The 24,401-nt window shown below is 55.5% G+C and overlaps 1 protein-coding gene across 1 annotated transcript in view; it reads right to left on the bottom strand.

Moving 5' to 3' along the window:
• Positions 1 to 13,898, bottom strand: part of WFS1 (Wolfram syndrome 1 (wolframin)) — a 29,378-nt gene extending 15,480 nt beyond the window's left edge. Inside the window, exons 1-2 of the mRNA XM_012665117.1 lie at positions 13,752 to 13,898; positions 7,133 to 7,359 (exon numbers count right to left, since the gene is read on the bottom strand). Of these exons, the coding sequence (XP_012520571.1) occupies positions 7,133 to 7,358 (226 nt within the window). The 5' untranslated portion in view covers position 7,359; positions 13,752 to 13,898. The remainder of the gene's footprint in view (positions 1 to 7,132; positions 7,360 to 13,751) is intronic.
• Between the last annotated feature and the right edge of the window lie 10,503 nt (positions 13,899 to 24,401).

The raw sequence follows: 24,401 nt of genomic DNA, 5'->3' as shown, positions 1-24,401 counted from the left end.
AGCTGCACTAACCTTCCTGACAACAAGAAATGACGTATGATCCCCAGGAACAACACACCAAGGACCATTCCTCTGTGTCCAGTTCATCCATGGCTTTCCCAGAACCAGCCTGTGCCAGGCTCTGAGCCGGGCTCTGCAGCACCGAATGGCACCCGGTCCCTGCAGGGCACCTAAGTCTGTGAGGGACAGGACTCTAGTAGGAGGCGGCATGGGAAGTGGCCTGGGGCAACACAAGCTCGCCAGGCTCAAGGCAGGAGGGGTCACATCTGGTTTAGAGAGGGGAGAGGGAGGCTGGGGTGACTCAAAGGTGCAGGCGGCAGGTGAGGCCCCCACAGGTGAAGTGTGTGTTCCGGGAAGGAGGAATTCCAAGCGTCCTTCACAAAGCATCCTCACGCGTGATGCACACACACCGCAGCCCGGTGGTGGACACCTCGTAAACAGGGAGGGGTATAGGGCTTGACTTCCTTGCACATTCGGGGGCGATGGCTTCAGGGCCCACAGAGCAGCACTGAGGACACCCTCCCTTCTCAGCGGCCCCAGACCTTGGTGCTGGTGCTCCCAACCCATCAAGGTCAGTCTCCCTTCTGGCTGCCATCGCCTCCCAGCCCCTGCAGTGTGCCTCCCGGCACGGGCTCAGCAACAGGCTGCAGCGTCCTCAGACACAGAGCCTGCAGGCGCTGAGCCGCAGGAGGCCGCTCCTATGGGCTCACTGAGGAGTGTGTGTGTCCAAAGTAACACGGACACACTCTCATTCCACGCATCCGCTCAACAGTAAGGTGCTGTGTGACCTAGCACAGGTCCTGTCACCTCTCTGGAGCAACTCCAACCCAGTCGTTAACACCAATCCGACAGGACGGTTTACGATGAAACGAGATACTCTGTATTAAGCGAGGGGTCTTCTCCCTCCCTACTCGCATCTCTCTCAGCTACCCCCAGGGCTGCTGCCATCACTGGTGCTCTACGTTCCGGCACCTCTCACGAGTTCAAATTTCTTTTCTTAACTAAATTCATAAGTCACATTATTGTCTCTTTTTTAAAAAAATCAGAACATAAGATTCAAGCCTACATTTGTTGGCTGAAAAGATTCTTCTAGTCCGTGATTAATTTTTCACAGAAGTTATTCATAGCCTGACATTTCAAGAAGTCTCCCCGACATACTGTCTGTCTGAGACATACGAACACCTTCTCCGTTATTCCAGCTTCCATTTGGCAGCGGCAGAAATGTTTCTACAGCCATCCAACACTGGGCTCCTGCCACAGACCAGTTAGAGGGGCCTGGCTTTGTCCATCCACGTAAGTAGGAGCCTCCACATGGGCAAAGGCAAACCCCAATGTGCTTACTGCCCAGTGCCAAGGTCACCTCCAGATGCTGGCTGAGTCAGTGAGGACCACTAAGGATTACAAAACACATACTTTACATGCCCAACCTCCACTCCTTGATGCTCCTTGCGGGGAACCACCCACCCCTACTCTCAGTCCTTGTGGCCTCGGTGGCACTGCCCCTCTCCCAAATGCTGCACAGAGGGCACGCAAGCCCACGTGGCCAATCAGAGGGCTCTGCCAGCCTGTGGGGAAAGCCCACCTGAGAAAGAGGGCAATGCAGGAAAGCAGTGGCACGGGGGGAGGGGAAGAGCACTTCCTGATGACATCACCTGAGCCCTGGATGCGGCCATGCCTGAAGCAAACTAGTCTAGACTATGCAGATACATGGACTCATTAGCCCCCTCTGCCTCGTTTTGCTTGTGCCAGTTTACAGTGAGTTTCTGCCTCTTGCAAATGAGAGGGTCCTGAATCTAACTTGTTTTTTGAAAGTCTTCCTATCAATCCCAAAACAGCAGTCATCAGAGCTGTACAACCAGGGACAGGTCCTTATCGCTGAGGGAATCCATGGAGAACACCCCCATCTCTTGAATTATTCATCTTCCACAGATCCATGCATTTGAAGGCCTCGCAATGCCACGCTCATTAGTAAACGGCCTGCGCTCGTGCGTGAGCTCTCTAGGTGAGGAGCGCCTGCTCCAGGACGCGGCGCCTCCGGGCAGAGCCCGCTGCCTTTTCCTGCTGGAACCTGGTTCATGCCTCACAGGCGCCACCAGCCTTCGTGGGCACCCTCTATGCCCACTGGGCTAGACAACCCACCTCGGTTCCAGCTTCCAGCACCACGCTGGACTATACACAAGGAGCAAATGGAGGGACAGACGGACGGGAGTCCCACGAGGAAGCCACCCCAAGCAGGGCCTGCATCTTTCCTCTCTGTCCCCCTAAACCCCAGCACAGCCCAGAACACAGCACACGCTGGGCTGACTGCCAAGTTCACCTCCCCAATTTGAGCAGATATTCTGTAGAAATGGAAGGGAGTGGAGTGATGTCTTCCCACACACTGAGAGCATCAGACCCACCCCGGGGAGGGGGCTGGGAGGCCTCTGGCTTCCGTCCCAGCACCAACGATGCATGAGACCCTCCCGGAGCGGCTGGGAACGAGGCAGCTGGCTTCCGTCTTCACATTGCTGCGCCATCTAGATGTGCTTCAGGCATTTTTTAGAATTTTTGGATGCATGTCAAACGCTCTTAAAAGAAGAGTGCAATCTTAAACATGTAGTAAATAAATATGACGTAACCCTCCTGTCTCCAGGGTGCTGTGCCCCTCTTGCATCCTTACTCTCTGGCCCTGGGCACTTCCTTGGCCTCCAGAGTCTCCGTTCCTCTGGTGACAACCATCCCCTGGGGCTGCGTTGAGGGGAAAGGCAGAAAGAAAGGAGGTGTGCTGTGTGCCGCCACCATCCCTGGGCTGGGCACAGGGCACTGGCCTTTCACCAAGGGGGTGTCACACACATGGGGTGGCTGGGATCAGCCTGCACCAAGGGGTGCCCCCTAACTTTCGAGATGGATGCTTGTTCTTGTGACCAATCCTCATAATCCTCGCTCTTCCTGGGCCCGGCTGAGTGCTGAGGCAGGGCAGAGGCAGACAGTGGTCTGGGGGTCCAGGCCAGGTCATCACCCTTCTACCAGCCCCTAGCAGGGGCCGTGGACTCAGCCTCCATCACCCACTGAGCACACACTTCCTGAGCACTGGCCCCACGCCGGTCTGAATGCCAGGAGCCGAAGGCACCGAGCTGGGTGAGGTAGGACCCCTGCCCTGGGACCAGGGGAGGATGACTGCGGTCCATCCATGCAGGGTCAGGAGCCGTGCAGCTGACTGGAAGCATCAATCCTGATGACAGGAGGCTTCCTGGAGGTGATGTCCAAGGCTTGGTGCCCAAGCAGGAAGTTAAAGGTAGTACATGACAGGCACGTGGCCAAGTTTCTGAAGGACTCAGAAAACCATCTGCGTGAGCCACACCCGACCTGCCGCTAGTTCTCACGACAGGTCGGCCTACGGTTTGGGGGTCACAGCACAAGCAGCGCAATCAGATGGACCAGGTCAGGACAGAATAACAGATATAAAAAGCTGATTCCTGGATTATCAACGGCCTGGCCCCCTGACCACACAGCACAACTAACTGTGTGCCACTCACTGCCATGCCTGTCGCAGGGCAGTGTGGCTCAGCATACCAGCCCATGCACTCCCACGTTCGCTTCGGCACCCCGGCCCCTCCTTGGCACCCTTGCACCCGAGTCCTGACCCACTGGGAACTGCCCCCAGGCCCCCATCTCAGGCTGTGCCACCACCACCCACCCAGCGGGTCCAGCCAGAAACCTGGACACCACCCTCACTTCCTCCCCTCCCTGCCCAGCCACCCCTCCCTCAGCTGCCACACAGACCAGCTGCACCTCTCTCCCTGACCGCCTCCTCGCTGGCTCCCTTGGCCTCCCACCAGCCTCTCCACACAGCACCAGGTGGTTTCTCTTTGATGTAAAACGATCTCCCAACCAAATCCCTTTAACAGCTCCCATCCCATGCACAAGAATCCCCACTCTCCTTTCCCTGACCCTCTAGGCCCTGTTTGCCCTAGCAGACCTCTTGGCCCCACAGCGGCCCCCAGCTGAGCTCCCTCCCCTGGGTCTAGGAGATACAGACCCGGGGTGCCTGGCAGGTTCTGCCCTAGGCAGGCCCTTCCTCCCTCCCTCGCCCAGTGGCTGCCTCCTGTCCCGGCCTGCTCAGCCAACACTGGGGAAGTGCTTCCCGAAGGCCACACCTCTCCACCCTAGGGCTCCCGATGGATGCTGTCCTTAATCGTGCCAGGCACCGACGGCCAGGCAGATCTCAGTGCCAGAGGTGCATGCTTAGCACATGCCAGCCACAGTGCACCCAGCCTGGGGCTGTGAGTTCACCAAACATAGTTTTTCTTCCTCCCACCTGCAGCAGGCCAGTCCCTCTGTGGGCCCACGAGGCCCTGGTGGATCACAATGTGCCTACCCCCGGCCATGAGCACTTTATGTCTGCCGCAGCCCTTTATCCCCAGCACTGCACAAAATGGCTCTCTGCCAGGTGCACAGACTTGCAGAACACTGCGATGGCAGCTGAGCATGGCTCAGAGTCACGTCCACCCTCTCTGTGCCTGCTGGGTCAGCTAGGACTAGGTGTGAAGAGGCCAGCTTTGTTCTTGTGTTGAGCAGAACAGGTCCCTCTGGGCTGAAGACACCGTGGAAGGAGAAGGGGCACAGGACTCTACCACAACCACCTGTGAAGAAACGGCTCCCTCACCCATCAGCGGGGTTGCGAGCTGGCCAGGCAGGCACTGGCTCTGGCCCAGGGACATGTGACTTGGGCAGCTCAGCCCTGTCAAAATCGGAATCCACACATCTCGTCTATGCTCCAGTCAGGCAGCCTGGCACCTCCCTGTGGTCTCTTTCTAGCCTGTGTCACTGCTTTCTTCACCCATCTGGTGAAGCATCTCTAAGTTCTGACCTACTTCCCACATGGCAGGTGACTTGCCAAGGCCACAGAGCCAGGATGGGAAGTGTGAGGTTCCAGCCCAGGGAATTTTCCAGTGCAGCTCCTGCCCCACTTTGCTTAAGAGGAGAAGGGGGATCCTGGAAGGCAGCCAGAGAAAGGGGACCCCAAGGCAGCTCTGGTCCCATTTGCCAAGTGCACAGGCCAATGGGCGGCTCCGGCAGTGCTTTATTTGGGCAGCCCTCCTGCTGCCCCAGGAGTAACTGGGCTCTCTCCTGAGTGCCCCCGATGGGGCTGCAACATGGGTGGTCCCCAGCACTGCACTCAGCCCCAGGCCCAGGACTGGAGCCTGCCACACGGGGCTCCCTGGGCACAGCTGACCTGAGGCACCAGGCGACGGTCAGTGCTCTGCCCCAGGTCATGGGCAGCCCATCGGGGAGCACATGGTCTCTGTGTTCAAATCCCCACTTAACCCTCACCAGCTGCACTCCCTGGGCCCCCTACTCAACCTCTTTCCCTCGGTGTGCTCATCTTAAAAATGGGGTGGCAACAGTGCCTGCCTCCTAGGCACAGGCAGCGAGTGGGCTAATGACCTAGACGGTGCCTTGCTGGGGCAAGCGTGATTTAAATACGCGCTCTCGTTGTTACCGAGTATATTTTAACTGATCCTCATTCCCCTTTGTGGGGCAGACAGGGGAGCTAAATAATTAAACTTATCACACCAGCTGCTCCGGGCACATACTCTGGGCCCCGCCCTCCCCATGGCCCTTGAGTGTGCAGGGCCGGCAGGGCTGGCTGTCCCTACATCAGTGACCAGTGACCAAGACAGGTCAGGCCCACTGCCCCCACCAGGGGGGCAGAAGCCACACCAACCACACCAGCCACATCAGCTTCCCGACTTTCATCTGAAACTCACATAGTCACAGACTCCGTCATCTGTGGGCTGCTCTGCATTACCCAGATTGAAAGCAAGTGTTTTGAGCCCTGGTCTCTGACCCCCTGGGGCATGAGGCAATGGAAAGGGGGCAGCATTTGGGGCTGGGCCCGATTCTGGGGTTAGGTCCTCCCTGCCCAGGGGCCTTGGAGGCAAAGCAGAGGAACTCAGTGATCTTCTAAAGAGACGGCAAAGACCAAAAGAGCCCGAGGACGGGGTGAGGTTCTGAAGGTAGATGAGGCTGGCCCAGAGCGTTGCACCCAGAGCTGGGAGGCCCTTCCGGCTCTTGCTAGTGAGGTGGCTGGTGTAAGAAAGGAGAAGGGTCACTCACCAGCAGGTCACCTGGGCAAGTCACTTAGATTCTGTTCCTCAGTTTCCCCTCATGTGGCTGCTGTGAGGAGTCACAAGCTGGCATATGGATAGGGCTGGTGCACACAGCAGGGGCTCACCATGGGTTTGGGCCCTCTGCCAGGGGGAAGGGGCATTGCTGAGCTGGGGTGAGCCCCTCTTAGCCCACCCGCCTCTCTAGGGGAAAGGCGGAGGATGACGGAGGCCTGGGTGAGCTGCAGAAGGTGCCAAGGGGCTGCCCGGGGCAGGGGGGCTGAGACGCCCCTCACTCAGACTCACCACCCACCACCTGGGGGACAAACAAAGCCTCTTGCCAGCTCAGCCTGTGAACACTGAGGATCACGGTGTCCTGCCTGGGGGGTGCGATAAGGGACATCCACACGCCTCCTCAAGAGAGAAGAAATCCAGCACTGAGGACTTCGCCCAAACCAGGCCTTATCCCCAACAGTGCAGCTGTCTTCTTTGTGGCCGGCCACCCTGGCCAGGCACAGCCCAGGGAATTCACTCCACAGCAAATGGAGCACGGCCTCAAGCAGAAACTGCGAGGCCAGGCTCCTTGCTCACTCCTGTAATCCTAGCAGTCTGGGAGGCCAAGGTGGGAGGATCACTGATCCCAGGAGTTCAAGGCTGCAGTGAGCTACAATGATGCCACTGCACTCTAGCATGGGTCACAGAGAGAGACTCTGTCTCAAAAAAGAAAACCAAAAAGCCAGAAATGGTAAAGCGCTGCACAGGAGCCGGGGCGGAGGAGCGATGGGGGAGGAGAGGTGCCTGCTCACCAGACTCCGGCAAGTCCACTGGGGCCCTGAGGAGCTGCACCTGCCGCACAGGTGAAAGGTGAAAGGCCCTGAGGGAAATGGGTGGCCGCACAGCGGACCTTTATCGTACATGCTAGGAGCTGCAGAGCCCTGAAATGCAGGGCACCGGGCGGCAGGAAGCCTCAGGGGTGGCTGGGCTCCGTGCCCAGCCTGCCTTCACTATATAGCCCTGCCTGGGCTTCCCGCCCCACGGCTTACCGGTTGCTCTGTCGCGGCTCCTGGCGCGCTGGGCCCGGGGCTCGGCTGGGGCAGCTGCATCTCCCACATCTGGGCCGGGGCCAGCCTGGGGCCCGGGAGCTTGGGGCACTTCGCTGCCCTCCTGCTCCACTGAGGCAGTGGCATTGAGCCGGGAGCGGGCCTGGGGCTTCGGTGCCGGCGGGGTCTGTGGGTGGGAGGGGCCCAGCAGAGGGGCGCTGGAGTCCATCCTGTAAGAAAAGCCGTGGTCAGACACATGCCAGGGCCAGCAATGCCCAACCAGCTCCAGCTCTTGCTGTTTGGAAAAGAGAGAGGGAAGCAAGGGGACACTCCTAAGGGATCTCATGTGAGCCCACCGCAGCCCGTCCCCCAGGCCCAGCCCAGCTCTCCAGACGAGGAAACCGAGGGAAGACACTCACTCCAGGGCATCCAGCCCGACAGACTGCACAGCAGTTACGGTCTCAGGCCCTGACATCTTGAGGCCTGGAGTCCCTGCCTCACTGGGCATGAGCCATGTGACCTTGCTTTGGTGTCCTTGTCTGAGAAATGGGGATGATGACAACACTCACAGGTCATCCACATGGAGCCCTGAGCATAGCACCTGGCTGTGGGGGGCTGAGTGGGGCCCCCAAATGATGTGCCAACCAATATCTGTGAACATGACCTTATTTGGAAAAACAGGTCTTTGCAGATGTATTAAGGACCTTGAAATGACATCATCCTGGATTAGGGTGGTCCTAAATCCACTAACTGGTGTGCTTACACAAAGAGGAGGGAAGCAGAGGCAGGGAGAAGGCCGTGTGAAGGCTAGAGTGACACAGCTATGCCCAGGGCTGCCCGCCACCACCAGACGCCACAGAGAGGAAGGGACTGACCCTCCCTCGGAGCCTCTGGAAGGGACCAACCCTGCCTACACCTTGATTTTAGACTTCTGCCTCCAGAACCAGGAGAGAATAAATTTCTGTTTTTTTAAGCCACCAAGTTTCTAGTAATTTCTTATGGGAGCCCTAGGAAATGAATCCATGGGTACAGAATAAAAGATAAATGTGAGAAGGGGTTGGGAGGGGAGGCTGGGGGAGGGAGGGGAGACTGGGAGAGGGGAAGGAAAACTGAGGGAGGGGAGGCCAGGGGAGCCAGGACTGAAAACTAGATCGGCCCCGTCCAGGGCCCTCCACGCCAGGCCCAAAACACAGGACAAAAGTCACAGAACTTCGATGCCCCAGATATCAACACATACTAAAAAGCAAACTAAGGCACGCAATACGTTGGGCTAGAACAGACTAGAGTGCACAGAGATTCTGACACGTGTCAGGACAGGGGAAAGGGCTTTGTTTTATTCAATAGAGGGCCCTCGCGTGCTGCTTAGCAACATGGAAAAACACCACCATCCACACAATTAAGGGCAGAAGGGCAGCCATGGGCCACAGACCACGCAGCTGACAGCTCTGGAGGACCCCCAGCCCCAGGCCCCCGATGCTCTGGTGGGGGGCAACCCTCTGAAACTGTCAGACTGCATGCATGCTGTGTGGACACAAGGAAATTCTTCCTCAGATTCCCAAATGACCCTCCCCAAACTCAAGGCCATGTCCATCCTTGGTGGTGCAGAGCAAGGGGAGGCTGGAAGTTAAAAATCTGCTCCTAGCCCCAACCTGCCACAAACCTGTGCCCACCAGCTGTGTGGGTCCTGACAGGCCACGTCCCTCTCTGCCCTCAGCTGTGATGGGGACCATCACTCTTAGGGGCAACAGTGGGCCTTGAGACCAGGGACCGTGAGCTGCACCAGGGGGCCAGGGTACCGGCCGTCTCTGAATACCCAGACCTAGCACCGAGCCTTGCCCCAGCAGGTGCCTAGGGGACGTTTCTGGGGACCTGCCTAGGGGACGTTTCTGGGGACTGTGGCCACTGGAAGAACCAGGAGTGGCCCCAGGCTCCCTACACAACAATTTCTGCTCCATTCTAAATGTGTCCTAAAGATCAGATCTGTGCCCACTCAAGAACTCTGCAGATTTCAATCTGGACATTCCTCCCTTGGAGGGACTCAGCCCTTATTTTAAAACATCCCCCAGATGCAAACCAAAAGCATGGTCAAGCCCTGTGAGCCTCCCGGTCTGTTCCCTGAACAACACTGGCCACTCGTCAACACCCACGTGCCGCTGCCGACTCCCACACTTCGGTCTCTCGGTGCCCTCTGTCCGGACTGCCCTCCTGTCCCCCTCCTCCAGTCCAGAGCCTAAACATCCTTCAGGTCAAGAGCTCAAGAGACACTTTTGCAGGAGTTTCCAAGCTGCCTAAGTCCTGGGTGTCAGGCAAACACAGCACTCAGGCTGTCACCTCCTGGCCCGAGCCCTCCCTGCGTGAGAGGTGTGTGAGCGGACCTGGCCAACAGGATGCAATTTTACAGCCAGAAGCAACATGGGGAGTGGAATACCCCTTACTAGTAGCTACTGGACCATTGTGTCTACTTCCCCACCTGCAAAATGGGGACAACACGTCCGATGTAGAGGTGCTATGCAATTAGGAGCATGATGGAAGAGAAAGCAATCGGCAAGCTATAAGGTGTTAAAAAAAAAAGCCCTAAATTGATACTCCCAGGTGTTAAATAAAGGCATGCTCAGTTGAAAAACACTTCATAAAAGGAATTTCAGGAAAACAGATTCTATTATGGCTGGCCTGTTGGGCTAAGTACTATGCCCATCACCCTACGGTCAAAATAAAACTGTTTAAAGTAAAATCTCTGGTTAGTAAGAACAGATGAATACAGGAGGATTAATTTTCAGGCTCCCTGAGGGTTGGCCAAGCCTGGTTTGGATCAAAGGGCTTGTTATTTCAGAACAAAATGACTCCTGGCCATGGTCAGTCACAGGGACAATGAAGATTAGAAAAGATCTCCCTGGGCAAGGGCCTGCAGGGTGTCTCGTCCTTCTCAGAGCCTTGCCTATGACACGCAGCCTTGAGGGCAGGGACTGCTTCTCTTAATGCCTGCTATCTTGCTAGGCACACATTAGGCACTTGATGTGTACAGGGTGGAAGGCCGAGGCAGCCTGGCCTAGGAGCACTATCTGGGGAATGATGTTGCTGTGTGACCCTAAGCAAGTCCCTCCCCCATGTCACGGCATTCGGCATACCTGGCCGCACCCAAGCTCTGCACCACCCTGCCCCAGCTCCCTACTTGCTGGGGCAGTCAACCCCAACTGCCCCCTGACGACCAGAGCAGTGACTTGGAAGCCATCATTGTGTGAGATCCAAAAAAGCAGAGTGACCAGCATTCTTCCCCCATGAACACCAACACATATTTTTATCCCATCCAATCACAAAGGCCAGCACCAAGGAGCTCGGTTTGGGGGCTGCCACCCCGGGAGAGAGCTGCACAGACCACATATCCACTGTGGCCAGAAGCAGAATGACCTCATGTGGCCTTCTGCCCAAAGTGCTGACCCTCACCCAGGCCGACCCCATTCTGCTCTCCTGGGGGCAGCCCCGCCTTCCCAGCCAGTTTCTCAGAAACAGGCCCCCAAGGGACGCTGAGATGTCCATGCTCCCTTGGACCAGTGCCTCTGCCTTTGGCAGGATGCCAGCCCAGAGGAGTCACCAGAGACGCCCTCGGGGCTCGCACACAGGGTGCCCATCACAATGCACTTTTTGGCACTGTCCAGAGATGGGCTGGTTATAAAGCTTACAGCCCTCTATGTGGCACAACACTATACAGCTGTTAAACATGATCTTCGCACATGAATGTTTAAACACAAGGAAAATGTCTGCATAACACTCTTAAAGCAGGATTTAAAGCAGCTTAAGATATTATCCTGAGTCTGTTTAGGATGAAAACAAAAGTTATTTGCAGAAGGTGGGAGAAAAGGTCCTCCAAGAGATACTTCCTATCTCTGAGTAAAGATTATGGGTGGTTTTATTTATTCTTCTTTTAAATGTATTTCCCTAATTGTCTATAATGAGTGTGCCATGTTTTTGGAATTAAAGCAAAATGTTATTTTAAAATCCATCTGTGACCAAGCCCTAAGGGAGTGGGGCCCACTGGGTGCTGGGCCTGTGATGTCTGCTCTGGCCTGGCCTGACCCAGCTCCCTGGCACTGGGCTGCTCCTCAAGATAAGGGCACAAAAGCCCTTGGTGGCTTCCAGGTACCTATTTTTGCCCAGAGTATTAAGGGCCAAACGAAGGAACATTCCAGCTCCACTCACGTTCACGTTCCTTGTGGCACGTTAACAGGAACACAGAGGGAGTCGATCTGGGAATGCCCCAGATAGCAACGGTGACAGCCAGCGTGGCCAAGCCCCGACTGCACACCTCGCACTTGCTCCATGCCCGGACTGAGGGTCTGTCTTGTGCCAGGCACTGTACTGGCTACCTTGCCCTAGAGAGGACTCATCCAGGGCTGCTGGCCTTAGAGCAGTTTGGTCTAGGCTAAGGGTGGGCAACATTCAGACAGACACCCACAAAGACCAGCAGAGAGGCCTCACTCAACCGAGCAAGGGGCAGGCCAGGAATTCTGCAGAGACCTCGACCGAGCCTCAGGACAAGCAGGCAGGAGCAGGCAAGGGCCAGGGGGAGGCATCTGGGCATTCCAGCAGGGGATGTGCCCAGAAGAAGATGTAGCAGAGGGACAACGAACTAGCAGTGTGGCCAGGAAAGTACAGGTGGCCAGGATGTGACCATTGCGGAGGGGACACAGGAAGGAGAGAAGAGGGTGAGTGAGCAACACAGCAGGTCCCCAAAGGCTGGAACACATGCCAGCTTAGGAGGCAGATTTGACCCTATAGGACAGAGGGAAGTGGCAGTTAAGGAACCATCAGGGCCGTGTGGGGACAGGAGGGGGTTGGGAAAACCAGGGAGGGCTGGTGGCCCTACAGGTCTGAACAAGAGCAGGCATCTGAGCGAGGCTTGGGAGCCAGCAGAGAGCCAGGTCACCAACTGAATGTGAGGAATGAGGAGTGCAGGGGATGGCCTGGTTTGTGGCTGGGGGCTGCAGTGGTGGCGCCACTTCCTGAGGCGGGGATGTGAGAGGAGAAGGTGCTGTACAAAGCACAAAGCCCCTACCTATTAGGATGCTCATCACCACCATTATGGCCAGGTGTTTCGGGTCCATCCTGCAATGCAGGCATTTCTGGCGTTCTCCTCTGTGACCAGCCTCCAAGGCCTGTCTATCCCTGGCCTGGGATGGGCAGGGGAGACCCAAGTCAGGGAGCCCCTGCCCGCATACTCTCCCATCCTGGGGAAGGAGGTGAGATGGGTCTCACAGCCAACCTTTCCTGTGCCTAGGGGAGGACAGTAGGGAGGGCAGGAGGAAAGGGGCTGGAATATAGAGCAACTTTGCCCTAAATCCTAGTCAGACACAAAGGCACTCACGTGGGGGATCACAGCCCCTTGGAGACAGAAGTAAACAGGAGGGGACAGTGGAAAGGGTGGCCTCTGGGCTTCCCGTGGGGTCCCTCATGGGGCTGCAGAGAAGAGGCAGCCAGCACACAGGGTACCCAGGGCACAGCTCTGGGAATGAGTGATGGATCCTGACAGAAGGGAAAGCCCTTTACAAACTGTAAAGCCCTGGGCCAAATGCCAGGGGTCATCGTCCAAGGTGAGGGGAGGCAGGGCACTCTGGGGAGAAGGGAGGCAGAGGTCTGGCACCAGGCTCTGCCCTGACCAGCTGCGTGGTCCTGGGCAGGGACCAAACCTTGCTGAGCTTCCTCAGTAACTCCTACTCCTAAGACTACTTCCAGGGTTAAATATTCGCGGGTGGAGGGGGGGGCGTTATACAAATGCTAGTTCCTTGGAATTTCATAACATCAACTACAAAAAATGGGGAGGGAGGACCGGACTCCATCACACCCGAAAGGGCTGGGTCACACTCTCCAGAAAGTTTCCACCTATCAAATCAAAAATTAACGATTCCCAGGGTTAGGTTCATACCAGGGCGGGGTTCACACCAGGCAGGGTCTAGGGGCTGTACCCGCCCCCCATACCGAGAAGCAGCCTGGAGCAAGGGAGGAACTGTCACAGGGCTCCTAAGTGTGCTGTGGGGGTTCAGCGTGACCCAGAGGCTGCCCCTCGGGCGGGCCGTGTCCTCCCCTGGCGGACTGAATGCCCATCCCCACGCAGCCTCAGCTGGGGGCCCAGGCACCTCCCAGGGGCACTGCGGGCACGGAGGAGGGGCAGCCCTGGGTTCCGATGGCCGTGAAGGAAGGGCATGACGGGGCAACTGGCGGGGCGGGCGGGCGCCGGGGGGCGCGGGAGGGGAACCCGCCTGCGACCCACCCGCCACCCGCCTGGCCCCAGCCCACCGGCCGCTCTCGCTTTAGGGCTTGTTTCCCGCCCGCACGGGGCTTTGCGGCGAGGCTTGCGGGCGTGGACGTGCTCGGGGTCGCGGCGTCCACGACCCCGGGCACTGGGCTGGGGATCCCCAGGGAGGACCCGGCCAGGCATCTCCCTCGGCGTCGCGCAGCGGGCGGGACTCCCGGCCCTCCAACTTTGGGGAACTTGCCGAGGACTTTGGGACCAGCCACTATCAGCTCAGAATGGGAAACTGAGGCCCGAGGCGTGCGGCAGCTCTCTGCCCAGCCCCCTGTGCGCTGCCCACAGCCGCCGCGCGACTGACCTCTGCCCCGAAGTACTCACCGGCCCGCGAGTGGGCCGCGCGCGGCCCCACGACACTCTCGAGCCTCCGGGCCGACCGCAAAGTTGCTCTGGAGCCGCCCAGAAGCCGCCGCTCGGGAGCAGTCGGAGGGGCCGGGAGAGGAGCGATCACTGGGGCCTGGGAGCCGGCTAGCGCGGACCCCAGCGCGCGGGGGCGGGGCAGGGGCGGGGCCGCCGGCTGCCGGCCACTCCGGATACGGCCCCAGGGATGCAGTGTCGGATCGGCCCGCTGAGCGGCCGGCGTGCCCGCCAATCACCGCGCGACTCCACCAATCGTGGTGCGTCTTGCCGGGCTGCGGCTCACTAGGCCCCTGCGCCGCTGGGCCCCGGAGCGCCGGGAGGGCGATACGGCCCGCCCACGGCGAAAGTTTCCGAACGGATTCGGGCGCCGGCCCCGCCCCGCCCCGCCCCCGGGACGTCCCGCTGCTTAGAGAGGCGGGTCGCCGCATTCTGCAGCAGGTGGTTGGACACCTGGACAAAGCTCCGGCCGCCTCTCACCCGCCACTCCGCACCGAGGGCCCCAGATTGGTTCTATTTGCTGTGGTAGTATTAACAACACGTTTGAACGCCTACTATGTTCCGGCGCTCCTAGGTACAGAGGACTCCCCTGATACAGCGGCAGGGATGGAAAAATTGGCCCATTTAAGTGTGTAAGTGCAGCCGAGTGCTGCTTTGAATGCACAAAATGCAACGTAGCAAGCTTTTCACAAGGTAATTGTGGGATTCGTTTAAAGGTAGATGTTAGCCCAGAGAGTGACGCGAGGCTCAGGCAGTTTGGAACCCTCTTCTTTCCGTCCTGTTGGCGTGCCTGAGAGGCGTGGTTTGGAGATAAGGGTGAAGGTCTGTCCTGTGACAGGCCTTCGGGTATGTGAGGCCCTGTCTGCTCTATCTCTGGTCCCACAGCCAACCTGAGATACCTGTCCTAGGTGTCACTGCAGAAACTGCAGCTCAGAGTGACTGCCAGGGATAGCACTTACTAACATGTTGGGAACAAATATTCCAGAGGTTTTTGGAGATGAGCTCTGTCCACTGAACACACTACCTTGGGAACTTTTGTCAAAGCGGCAGTCCCCTCATTCGATTGTCCAGCTGCCTCCATGGCCCCTTCCCCTCTTCTCATGTAACACTCTGAGGCTCACAGAGGAGGAAGGAGTCCGGCGCTGGGCAGCCCCAGCTCTGCCAAGGTTTGGTCTGAGGGCTTTCACATGTTTCACACATCCAGGTTTTCCATTTCAACCCTAGCGACCCAAGGAGGCAGGTGGCATTGGACTCAATTAATTGATAAGAATATTGAGGCTCAGACATAGTTATTTGCCCAAACTTCAAAAAGACTTCTTAGGATCCAAGCAGAAGCCCTGGATCCTAATGGCTTGTCCAGAACTGTAGTTACATTCTTCCGAAACGAGTTTCTCAGTGTGGTTCCCTCTGAGAGGGCACACACTGCATTGGGAATTCTTTTTTGCTGTTGTTTGTTTAACCCTTTCGCAATACGGAAAACTACAAGTGGCCTCTGCAATTGTAACCTGCACTTCTGTGTTAACCAATGAGATTGGATATCTCTTGTTTCTTAATCTTGAGAAGGATTTGCTGTCTTATTTATCTGGTGAAACTTAGAGGCTCTTTGAAAACCAATTAGATGAGTTTCTTTTATTTTCAAACTACCCATCATTACCCCCATCCTCTCCTTTGGCTCGAGGGCTGAGGGCTCACCTGAATGGCTCCCTCAGCCCACCCTGGGAGCCGGCAGCCCTGCTCAACCTGTGAGTCTGAGGGTAGAGAGGCCCCTTCAGCAGCCGGGCAGGACTTTGTCAACTCATCCTTCCTCATCCCCAAGGGCACATATAAACTTGTCAACCACCACCTGCTGGTTGGCCACTGCCCAGGAGCCCACATAGCCTCGTCCTCAGGGCACTGAGCACACAGTCCCAGAGAAGCTAAGACTCCTCACAAACCCCTTCAGGGGCCTCAGTAAGCAGAGGAAGAGGACAGATTGAACAATTCCTCTTGGAGAAGACTAAAAGAAGAGAAGAAACTTAACAAAAATGCACAAAACTGCTTGCGGACCCTCAATCAGAACACAGCATTTCACATCCTCCGTGGAGCTTAAAAACTAAAAGAGTAGCCAGGCAAGGTGGCTCCTAGCACTTTGGGAGGCCGAGGTGGGAGGAATGCTTGAGGCCAGGAGTTCCAGAACAGCCTGGGCAATGTAGTGAGACTCTGTCTCTACAAAAAAAGTAAAAAACAAAACAAAACAGAACAAAAAACTGAAAAAGCAATAGCAAGTTCAGAAAGAGAACAGTGGAGGCGAGGACCAATTAGCAAACTGGAAGCTAATATGGAATAAATACCATATAGTATGTAGAAAAAACACATGGACACCATGGGGAAAAGAAGGAGAGACCCAAAAGACAGTTCTGGGAGATGAATCATGCAAAGAACAGGAAGTCCAGAAAGAGCTGGAGGGGAAACAGAGATGAACAGAATACTAGAAGAAAATGCCCCTGGGCTGAAGCTGTGTGCGAAAGGCAGAACACAGGGATAAAGAGAAAATCTCGCAGGGGTGGAGATGGAACAGGTCACCTACAGAGATGGGGAGTCTGAGTGGTACTCAGCTTCTACAGTACCCTTTTCTATCTGGTGGGACTCATCTGTCAGCACAAAGGGAAGAAAACATCCACCGTGGCAAGACAGAGAGAGGCCCGCAGCCACGCTTCCTTTCAGAGGAAAATACCCACAGAGTTCCCCTTTCTCCAGGATGGTCAATCACAGCGGAGATCTCAAGCTAGAGCAGATGCCCAGAACAGGAAACTGTGGTAAGCAGTTAACCTTGAAAAATATACAGTATGGTTTCCTCTGAATGTACCTGTGATTTTCTACTATAATTGCCAAGTAAGGATTCGTGAAGCATAAACTGCATACTATAAGCAAAAGTCTTTTTAGCCTGCAGGAAAGCCTTGTGGGGGACATCGTTACATTTACTTTTAACGCATTCACAAGGAAATATCGGTTTACCTGTGACTGTCAGGAACTGGAAAGCAGCAGCTGGTGGAAAAGGAGCAGAGCGGGACTTCTGAGTTAACGGGTAGAAGTCAGGGTTGGGGGAGGGAAGCAGTAAGGAAGTAAAATTGAGGAAGGGGAAATAGCAGCAAGAGCACAGCTTCATAAAATTACACATACAATGAGGTGAAATGAGTAAGACCATGACTGTCAGCTTTCATGATGCGAATGGACTGAATTCCCCATCCAAAGGGGTAAAATTGGGGTAAAAATTAAAATCCAGGTAAGTGCTTATTTACAAAAAACACATCAAAAATGTTGACAAATAGAAGCTCAAAGTGAACATTCACAAAGTCGAATTTTAAAAAATGGCAAATTAATATTGGATAAGGCAGGATTCAGGGCAGAAAACATTCACAGGAACGAAAGGGGTGTGAGGTAATTGTGCCAGGCACAGTCCGCAAAAATTTAATCATCATAAATCTGAATGTGCCAGAAAATCTAGAAGCCGAACACTTACAGCAATAATGGTTAGAAATAGTAGGAGAACTCTGTAATCCAAGCACTCTTGGAGGCCGAGGTGGGAGGATCGCCTGAGGCCAGGAGTTAGAGACCAGCCTGAGAAAGAACGAGATCCCGTCTCTACTAAAAATAGAAAAAATAGCTGGGCATGGTGGCACACACCTGTAGTCTCAGCTACTCGGGAGGCTGAGGCAGGAGGATTGCTTGAGCCCAGGAGTTTGAGGTTGCTGTGAGCTAGGCTGATGCCACGGCACTCTAGTCTGGGCAACAGAGTGAGACTCTGTCTCAAAAAAAAAAAAAAAAAAAGGAAAGAAAGAAATAATAGGAGAACTTACAAAAACCCAGCTCTGGTGGGAGAAAGAGCTAGCTGTTCAATACCATCTCTTCTAGGAAACCTGTCCTCAACCCCCCCACGGAGCCGAGCCCTGTACATTGCTGTCGAGTATAGAGTGAATGAATGAGTCATCCTGTGCAAGGACCTCATACAAGCTCTTTCTTGCCTACAGGACAGTGTCCAACTTCTTTAACGTGACATCCAAATATGTCCCCCACAACTTCAGTCTTCTGATTCCGTCCCACAATTTTCAGATTCTGTGTTCATGTTCTTGTCCTTCTTCCTTCCCTACTCCTAGTTAGAGCCACTTCCACTTACTCAGCAAACGTGTATTGACTTCCTGACTGTTCCAGGTACTGGGCTACATGCCCAAATGCCTGGAGAAAACAAGACAGAGGCTTAGTGAGTTATCTTCTGAAGGACAGCAGAGTTGGGGGCATTTGGGCCAAATAATGTCCCCGAGAGATATCAGGTCCTAGTTCCTGGAACCCAAGGATATTATCTTATTTTGACAGGGGTTTTTGCAGATGTGATTAAATTAAGGATCTTAAGCTGGGCAGTTAGCCTTGATTATCCAGGCGGGCCCTAAATCTAATCACAAGGGTATTTGTAGGAGGGAGGCAGAAGGAGATTTGACCACATACAGAGGAGAAGTGGGTGTGAGATGGAGCAGAGAGAGATTTAAAGACGCTGGCCTGAAGATTAGAATGATGTGGCCACGAGTCAATGAATGCTGGAAGAGGCAAGAAACAGATTCCCCTTGATTTTGGCCCAGTAATAACGATTTCAGAGTTCTGAGTCGTGGCAATGTGTTACAGCAGCCACAGGAAAGTAACATCATCAATCAGTGATGATGTGTTGGGACTACAGTCTTGCCTGGTCTGGTATCCAGCCAAGGTCCACCGTGGATGGGTCGTGGAAATCCCAACTCTTGGCAGGGGCAGCCTTGGGGTAAACAAGGCTTGGCATTTAAGTAGATACTTATCAAAATCAAGGAATCAAGGTGCCAAATCACCCTTTTTTTGGTCCCTAGAGGATAAACAAGCAGCACTGAGAGTTGGGAAAGTGGCCCCCAAATGACCAGGTTGAATATTGCAGAGACTCCCACGGCAAGGCATTCGCAGCACTTGGTGACCCCGCACAGGAGTTTTTAGCCAACTGGGTTAGTGAGATGAGAACAACACAGTGGGGCCATGTCAGCCACACTGTTGGACTCCTAGGACAGTGCAGCCCTGAGACCAGGCCCAGGAATCTGCATTTGAACAGGCTCTCCGGGGACTCTGAAACACAGGGACATTTGCAACCCATGGCTGTCAAGCAGGGTGGTTCACAATGTGATGGGTCACCACACCGGTGACATCAGCACCCATAAGCATCCGCCAGACACTGGGGTGCATATGAGAAATGCAGAGTCCAGCCGGGCACGGTGGCTCACACCTGTAATCCCAGCACTTTGGGAGGGCCAGGCAGGAGGATCGCTTGAGCCCAGGAGTTCAAGCTTACAGCCATGATCAGGCCACTGCACTCCAGCCTGGGTGATAGAATGAGACCCTGTTTCAAAAAAAAACCAAAAAATGCGGAATCCCATGCCCCACTCCAGACCTCCCGAGTCGGAATGTGCACTTTAACATGACGCTCCTGGGATTGGCTTGCACAGTAAGGTTGGAGAAGCCCTGCTCGGAGCCAGAGGCTCTCCGCCCAGGGCACACACATGTAGAACTCAGAGAGCTTGTCCCACCCAGGCCAGCTGGGCCAGAAGTGCGGCTTCAGTGGGAGAGTCCTGGACAGAGGTGGAGCTGAAGAGCTGCATAGGTGCCTTTGGGGACCTCTTCCCAGCCTCCCTGCCTTGACCAGTCCTAAAGTAGGAAGCTCTCTTTGCTGTTGCATCTCAACGGATCTTTCTAGCACCATGGGACCCACAGGATGACCTCCCTCCATTTCTGAGGTGATGGAGGCTTCCTGGGATCACACATTGCACGGCTGCCACCGGGCTCCCCGGCCCCCTCCATCCTTTCCCCCACCTCCCCTCCCATCCCCCGCTCTGGGCCAGCGGCTCCTGTTTCCTCCTTTCCCATGTCCCCTTTACAAACCTAGCTCCCTGCCTACTCTGTAGTTTCCTTGGAATCACAGCACAAGTTGCCAGGGTTCTGAGGGGGTATGGGGTGGTCTTGGTGCTGGTCACACGGCTCTGTGTCACCGGGGCTGGTGCTACCTTGGGGCCCATGCCTGCCACCACCTCCACCCACACTGCGTGCACACGCCCACATGCCCGTGCCCACACGCGCACCCACTGCATCGTCACCAGGTAGCTCCGAGCCCTCCCATGGATCTGAATCATGGTGTGCTCATCTCTGAAGGCAGAGGGTGAGTGCCACTTAACAGCCCAAGATGAGTCACCAAGTGCATTGAGAAGTTTCACTGGGGGGAAAAAAGCATCCCGGTTGCAAAGGCAACTTTGAGCCAGAAGAAGGACAAATGGGGAGAAGCGGCGCTCTGAGACCTCCCTGCGTCCCAGTCGTACCACGAAGTCACTAAGAGTGCCAGGCAAAGTCCTCCCTGCCCCGCCAGCCCTCACCCGTGAAATGGACCCTGCCTGCTGCCCTGGATGGGGGAGGAGTGACTGTGAAAGCACCCAGGGTAGGTCTCGGGCCCCAGGGCCGTGTCACCAGGGCTGGACACAGGACACGGGTTGTATCGTTAGCTGGGAACGGCATGTGCCCAGCACCGTGCAGTTATCATTTCATGTGAGTCCACCTCATAAATGTCAGTTGTCGGCAGGAGCATGAAGGCGTGTTTGTTAAAACCTACTGCATCTCTCAGGTCTCCCTGGGCACCACGGCACATGCCCCAGGCCCTGCCCTGCAGGGGCTTGCGGGATTGTTTGGTCCAGAAGCTGGAAATGCCAGCCACCTGTTAGCCTGGGCAGGGGTAACCCGGGGAGAAGCGATGCCAGCCTGCAGATTCCTGGCAGTGGTCAGGGAAGGCTCCCTGGAGGAGGTGCTGGCTTTCTTCTGCTCCCTCCTTTTTTAAAAAGACTTTATTTCTTAGGGCAGTTTTAGATTCACAGCAAAATGGAGTGGAAAGCACAGAGAGTTCCCGCATACCCTTGCTCCTCCCAGGCAAGACCTCCCCTACTATCAACACCCCACGCCACAACTGCACACTCGTTATAGCCGAGGCCTTCATTATCCCCCAAAGTCCACGGTTTACGTGAGGGCCCACCCTTGGTGTTGCACGCCGTGGGCTTTGACAAATGTACGATGACACCCGTCCACCACTGTGGTACGGCACAGAGTAGTTTCCCTGCCCTAAGGGTCCTCTGTGCGGCGCATACATGCATCCGTCCCCCCCTTACCCCTGACAAGTGTTGACCTGGTTACTGTCTCCATAGTGTTGCCTTTTCCAGAACGTCACGTGGTTGGAATCGTGCAGTATGTGGCCTTTTCACATTGGCCCTTTTACTTAGCAATGTGCATGGAAGCTTCCTCCCCGCCACTTCGTGGCTTGATAGTTCATTTCTCTTCAGTGCTGAGTAATAATTCACTGTCTGGAGGTACCACGGCTCATTTTTCCACTCCCCTCCTGAAGGACATCTTCTTTGCTTTCAAGAGGTGCCGACTTTAAGTCAGAGCCAGGCACGGAGGAGTCATTAGGTAAGTCCGGCTCAGGTGAGGCCGTCAGACCTCGAGCCACTGACTGGGCCTCTCTCAGGGTTTATCCTGCAGCCCCGGGGCTGTTGGGAAGGTCTGGGAGCTAACCATGTGCAAGTGCCCAGCATGGCACCAGTGCCCAGGGGGACCGGTGGGCGCCAGGTACCTCCGTACTCACAGCAGAGACCAGTGCCACCCCTTCCTGAGTGCTTGTTACCCGCGGCGGCTCAATAAATCCACGCAACAACCCCGGCAGGTGGGTGCTGTCCCCAGGTTACAGACCAGGAACCAGAGGCTCTGAGGTGTGAAGGGATGTGCCCAAGGCCACTCTGAGGCACCCTTCAGTATGACTGTCCCCAGTCCCTGCTGCAATGCCAACACACACACACACACACACACACACACACGCCCCTTTTCTGAAACCCAACAGGCGCACCTCAGGGGCTTCAGGTGGGTCTTAAGAATAGAACATACATGTCAAAAAGGATGTTTTTATACAAACGCACCCACGATGTGTGTGGGGGGCATCGGGCAGTGCCCCCTCCTCGCTTCTAAAGTGAGGCACTCTCAGCCCCGCGTCCCTCCTGTCATCTTTACAGAACCCAGAGCTGGTGGGAGAGGGAACTTCTTGCCCAATTTAGCAGGAAACAACAGAACAAAGTCGTAGGCATCACAGCACTTAGGAAACGTCAGGAGCAGCTGGAAACCACCCCACTCAGATTCCTCCCCAAGCCTTTCCGGACACCTGCGTGGCTTCGTAGCAGCAAGAACAGCTCAGATCCATGTTGATGTGGAGATGGGCAGAGAAAACAGGGCCCAAGGAGCACTTTTGATGTTTGTGGGAGCAATTTGGACAGTTTAGCAAAGGAAATGTTGTTTTTGACAATCTTTAGAAATGTAAATTACCCAGAGGCTTACTGTGATCCCAGATCATTGTTTTCCTTAAACTTTCAATACAATGCAAACCTACTTCAGTTGCAACTTGCTCAGTGAAATGCCAAAGAGCTTCTGGCAGGAGAAAGGGAAGAAACTTGGGTGTAGGAGTTGCCTCTAGGTACTCACTTTGGGGTGTGGTCGGACACAAAATGCCATGTGAATTACTTAAATTTAAAGTGTTCTTAGAGAAAATACAGTACTGGTGGCCGCTCTCAATCCTGCTTGCCTGTGTCCTGTCCCCTGCAGGGACAGGCTGCCACCTTGAGAGCTCATCTGCCCTTTGTCCCTGAGCAAAGGGGGACACCTGGCCTGACCTCAGTGCAGAGATCCCGCCTGGAGAGACGCTGGGCCGAGCCGTGCGGAGCCTCAAGGGCTGCGCACAGTTATTTTCAGAATAAGGTTTGGGGTACCCCCTGCACAGGAGCCGTCTCTGCGAGGGACTGTGGCTCCTAGAGGTGGCCTGCGGGGAGCTGGGGAAAGGGTGACATTTGGCTAGGTCTTCAGGAAAGAGCAGCTACTGGTGGGCACCATTAGTCTCCCTGTTGTGTGGCTGGGGAAACAGAGCCCTTAAGTGACTAGTCCCGGCTCACACCGCCTAGGGGGCCGAGGTGGGACTCCTACTCAGCAGCCCAAGCCAGTCTTGACAGCATGGAGCCTTCTTTCTCGGCCTCTTGTGAGAATCAAATGACATCCCTACTTTGAGGCTCAGAAAGATTAAGACACTTGCCCGAGGACACAGAACCAGGAGCCAAAGCAATATTGCCTTTTCCCTGCTGACAGGGGGCTCTGCGCTGGAGGCCACACCCTGACCGCCAGCTCTTTATCTGTTTGCCAGACTTCAGAGCGCTGCCCCTGTCCGCCTGGCTGGTACAGTTGAATGACGGTTGAACATCTCATGGCAGTGCACCTGGGCGTTTGTCTTTATGTTTGCTTTTCTTCAGAGCTTGCACGGCGGTTCTCTTGCACGCCTGGATGGAATCAGCCCTCTCTGTAGGTGAAATAAGATCGTTTGCACGTCTGCCTTCTCCCTGCACCTCAGGGCCCAGGGCAGGGCTGGGGAGCTGAGCAGCAGGGGGGGCTTTGTAAATTATGAAGTGCTTATAAAACTTTGTGATTGTAAAGACTAAGATGGGTGAGGCCTGGGGAACAGTTGAGCTCTTTCATAGAAAGCCGAGAGCATCACAGAGGAGGATTTCATCACCAAACGGAAAAGTCATCGTGAGAAGTGATTGCAGGGACCACCGCGTGCAGCCTGGAGGAGAGAGGACTCTCCAGGGCTTGATCGTGCCAGTGGCCTGTGCACTCGCCGCGGCCCTGCCTGGAGCACCCTCCCCGGCCCCTGCTCCAAGGTCATCTCCCAGTGGGATCCCCTGACAGCCCTGGCCACCCAGGCCACGCTCACTCAGCCATTTCTGTCCCTCCACAGGCCCGGACATGGTCCTGGCGTTGTTTGTATTCTTATTTGTTGAATGAATGAATGAACAAATGTTTCCAAATCCTCCCCGCAGCAGTCAAAATGACATAAATCTGATCGTGTCGCTTTCCTGCTTAACCCCCAGAGGCTTCCTGGCACATTGAGAAGAAGACGCCCACTGCCCCCCACAGCCTCTCCAAGCAACGGCAATGCCAGGCCCCTTCACACCCGCTTAGCTCCGTCCAGCCACATGGGCCTCCTCTCTGTCCCTTGAGGACACCGAGCTCCCTCTCCCCTTTGCCCAGGCCTTTTCCTCCTGAATGCAGAACCCCAGGCAGAACCCTGTCCCCAGCCCCGTGCCTGCATCACGCTTCTCTGGCCTGGCTGCAGACGTCTCAGCTCCCCTTATTTCTTAGCCGGTGGCCTGTCATCTGCATTTTTAATCTTTCTCCCTTGCCAGCCTGCGAATAGCTGGAAAGCACGGGCCCTGCTCCCCTCGCTGAGCTCCTGCCGGGGCTGCCGTAACAGAGCACCGCAGTAACGCAATAGAACTTTATTCTCCCCAACGGCTCTGGAGGCCAGAAGTCTAAAACCACGGTGTGGGCAGGGTCGGCTCCTTCTTGGGGCCTCTCTCCTGGTTTTGGCGGTCATTGGTGATCCTCGTGGCCGCATCACCCCGATCTCTATCCTTGTTGTCGCATGGGGTTCTCCCCGTGTCTCTCTTCACATGGCATCCGCTTCTCTGTGTCTGTGTCCAAATTTCCCTCTCCGTATAAGGA

This window comes from Propithecus coquereli, unplaced genomic scaffold (genome assembly GCF_000956105.1).
Source record: "Propithecus coquereli isolate 6110/MARCELLA unplaced genomic scaffold, Pcoq_1.0 Scaffold962, whole genome shotgun sequence".
Taxonomy (NCBI): Eukaryota; Metazoa; Chordata; class Mammalia; order Primates; family Indriidae; genus Propithecus; species Propithecus coquereli.
The sequence above is the reverse complement of the archived record's forward strand: the minus strand, read 5'-3'. Positions and strand labels throughout refer to the sequence as shown.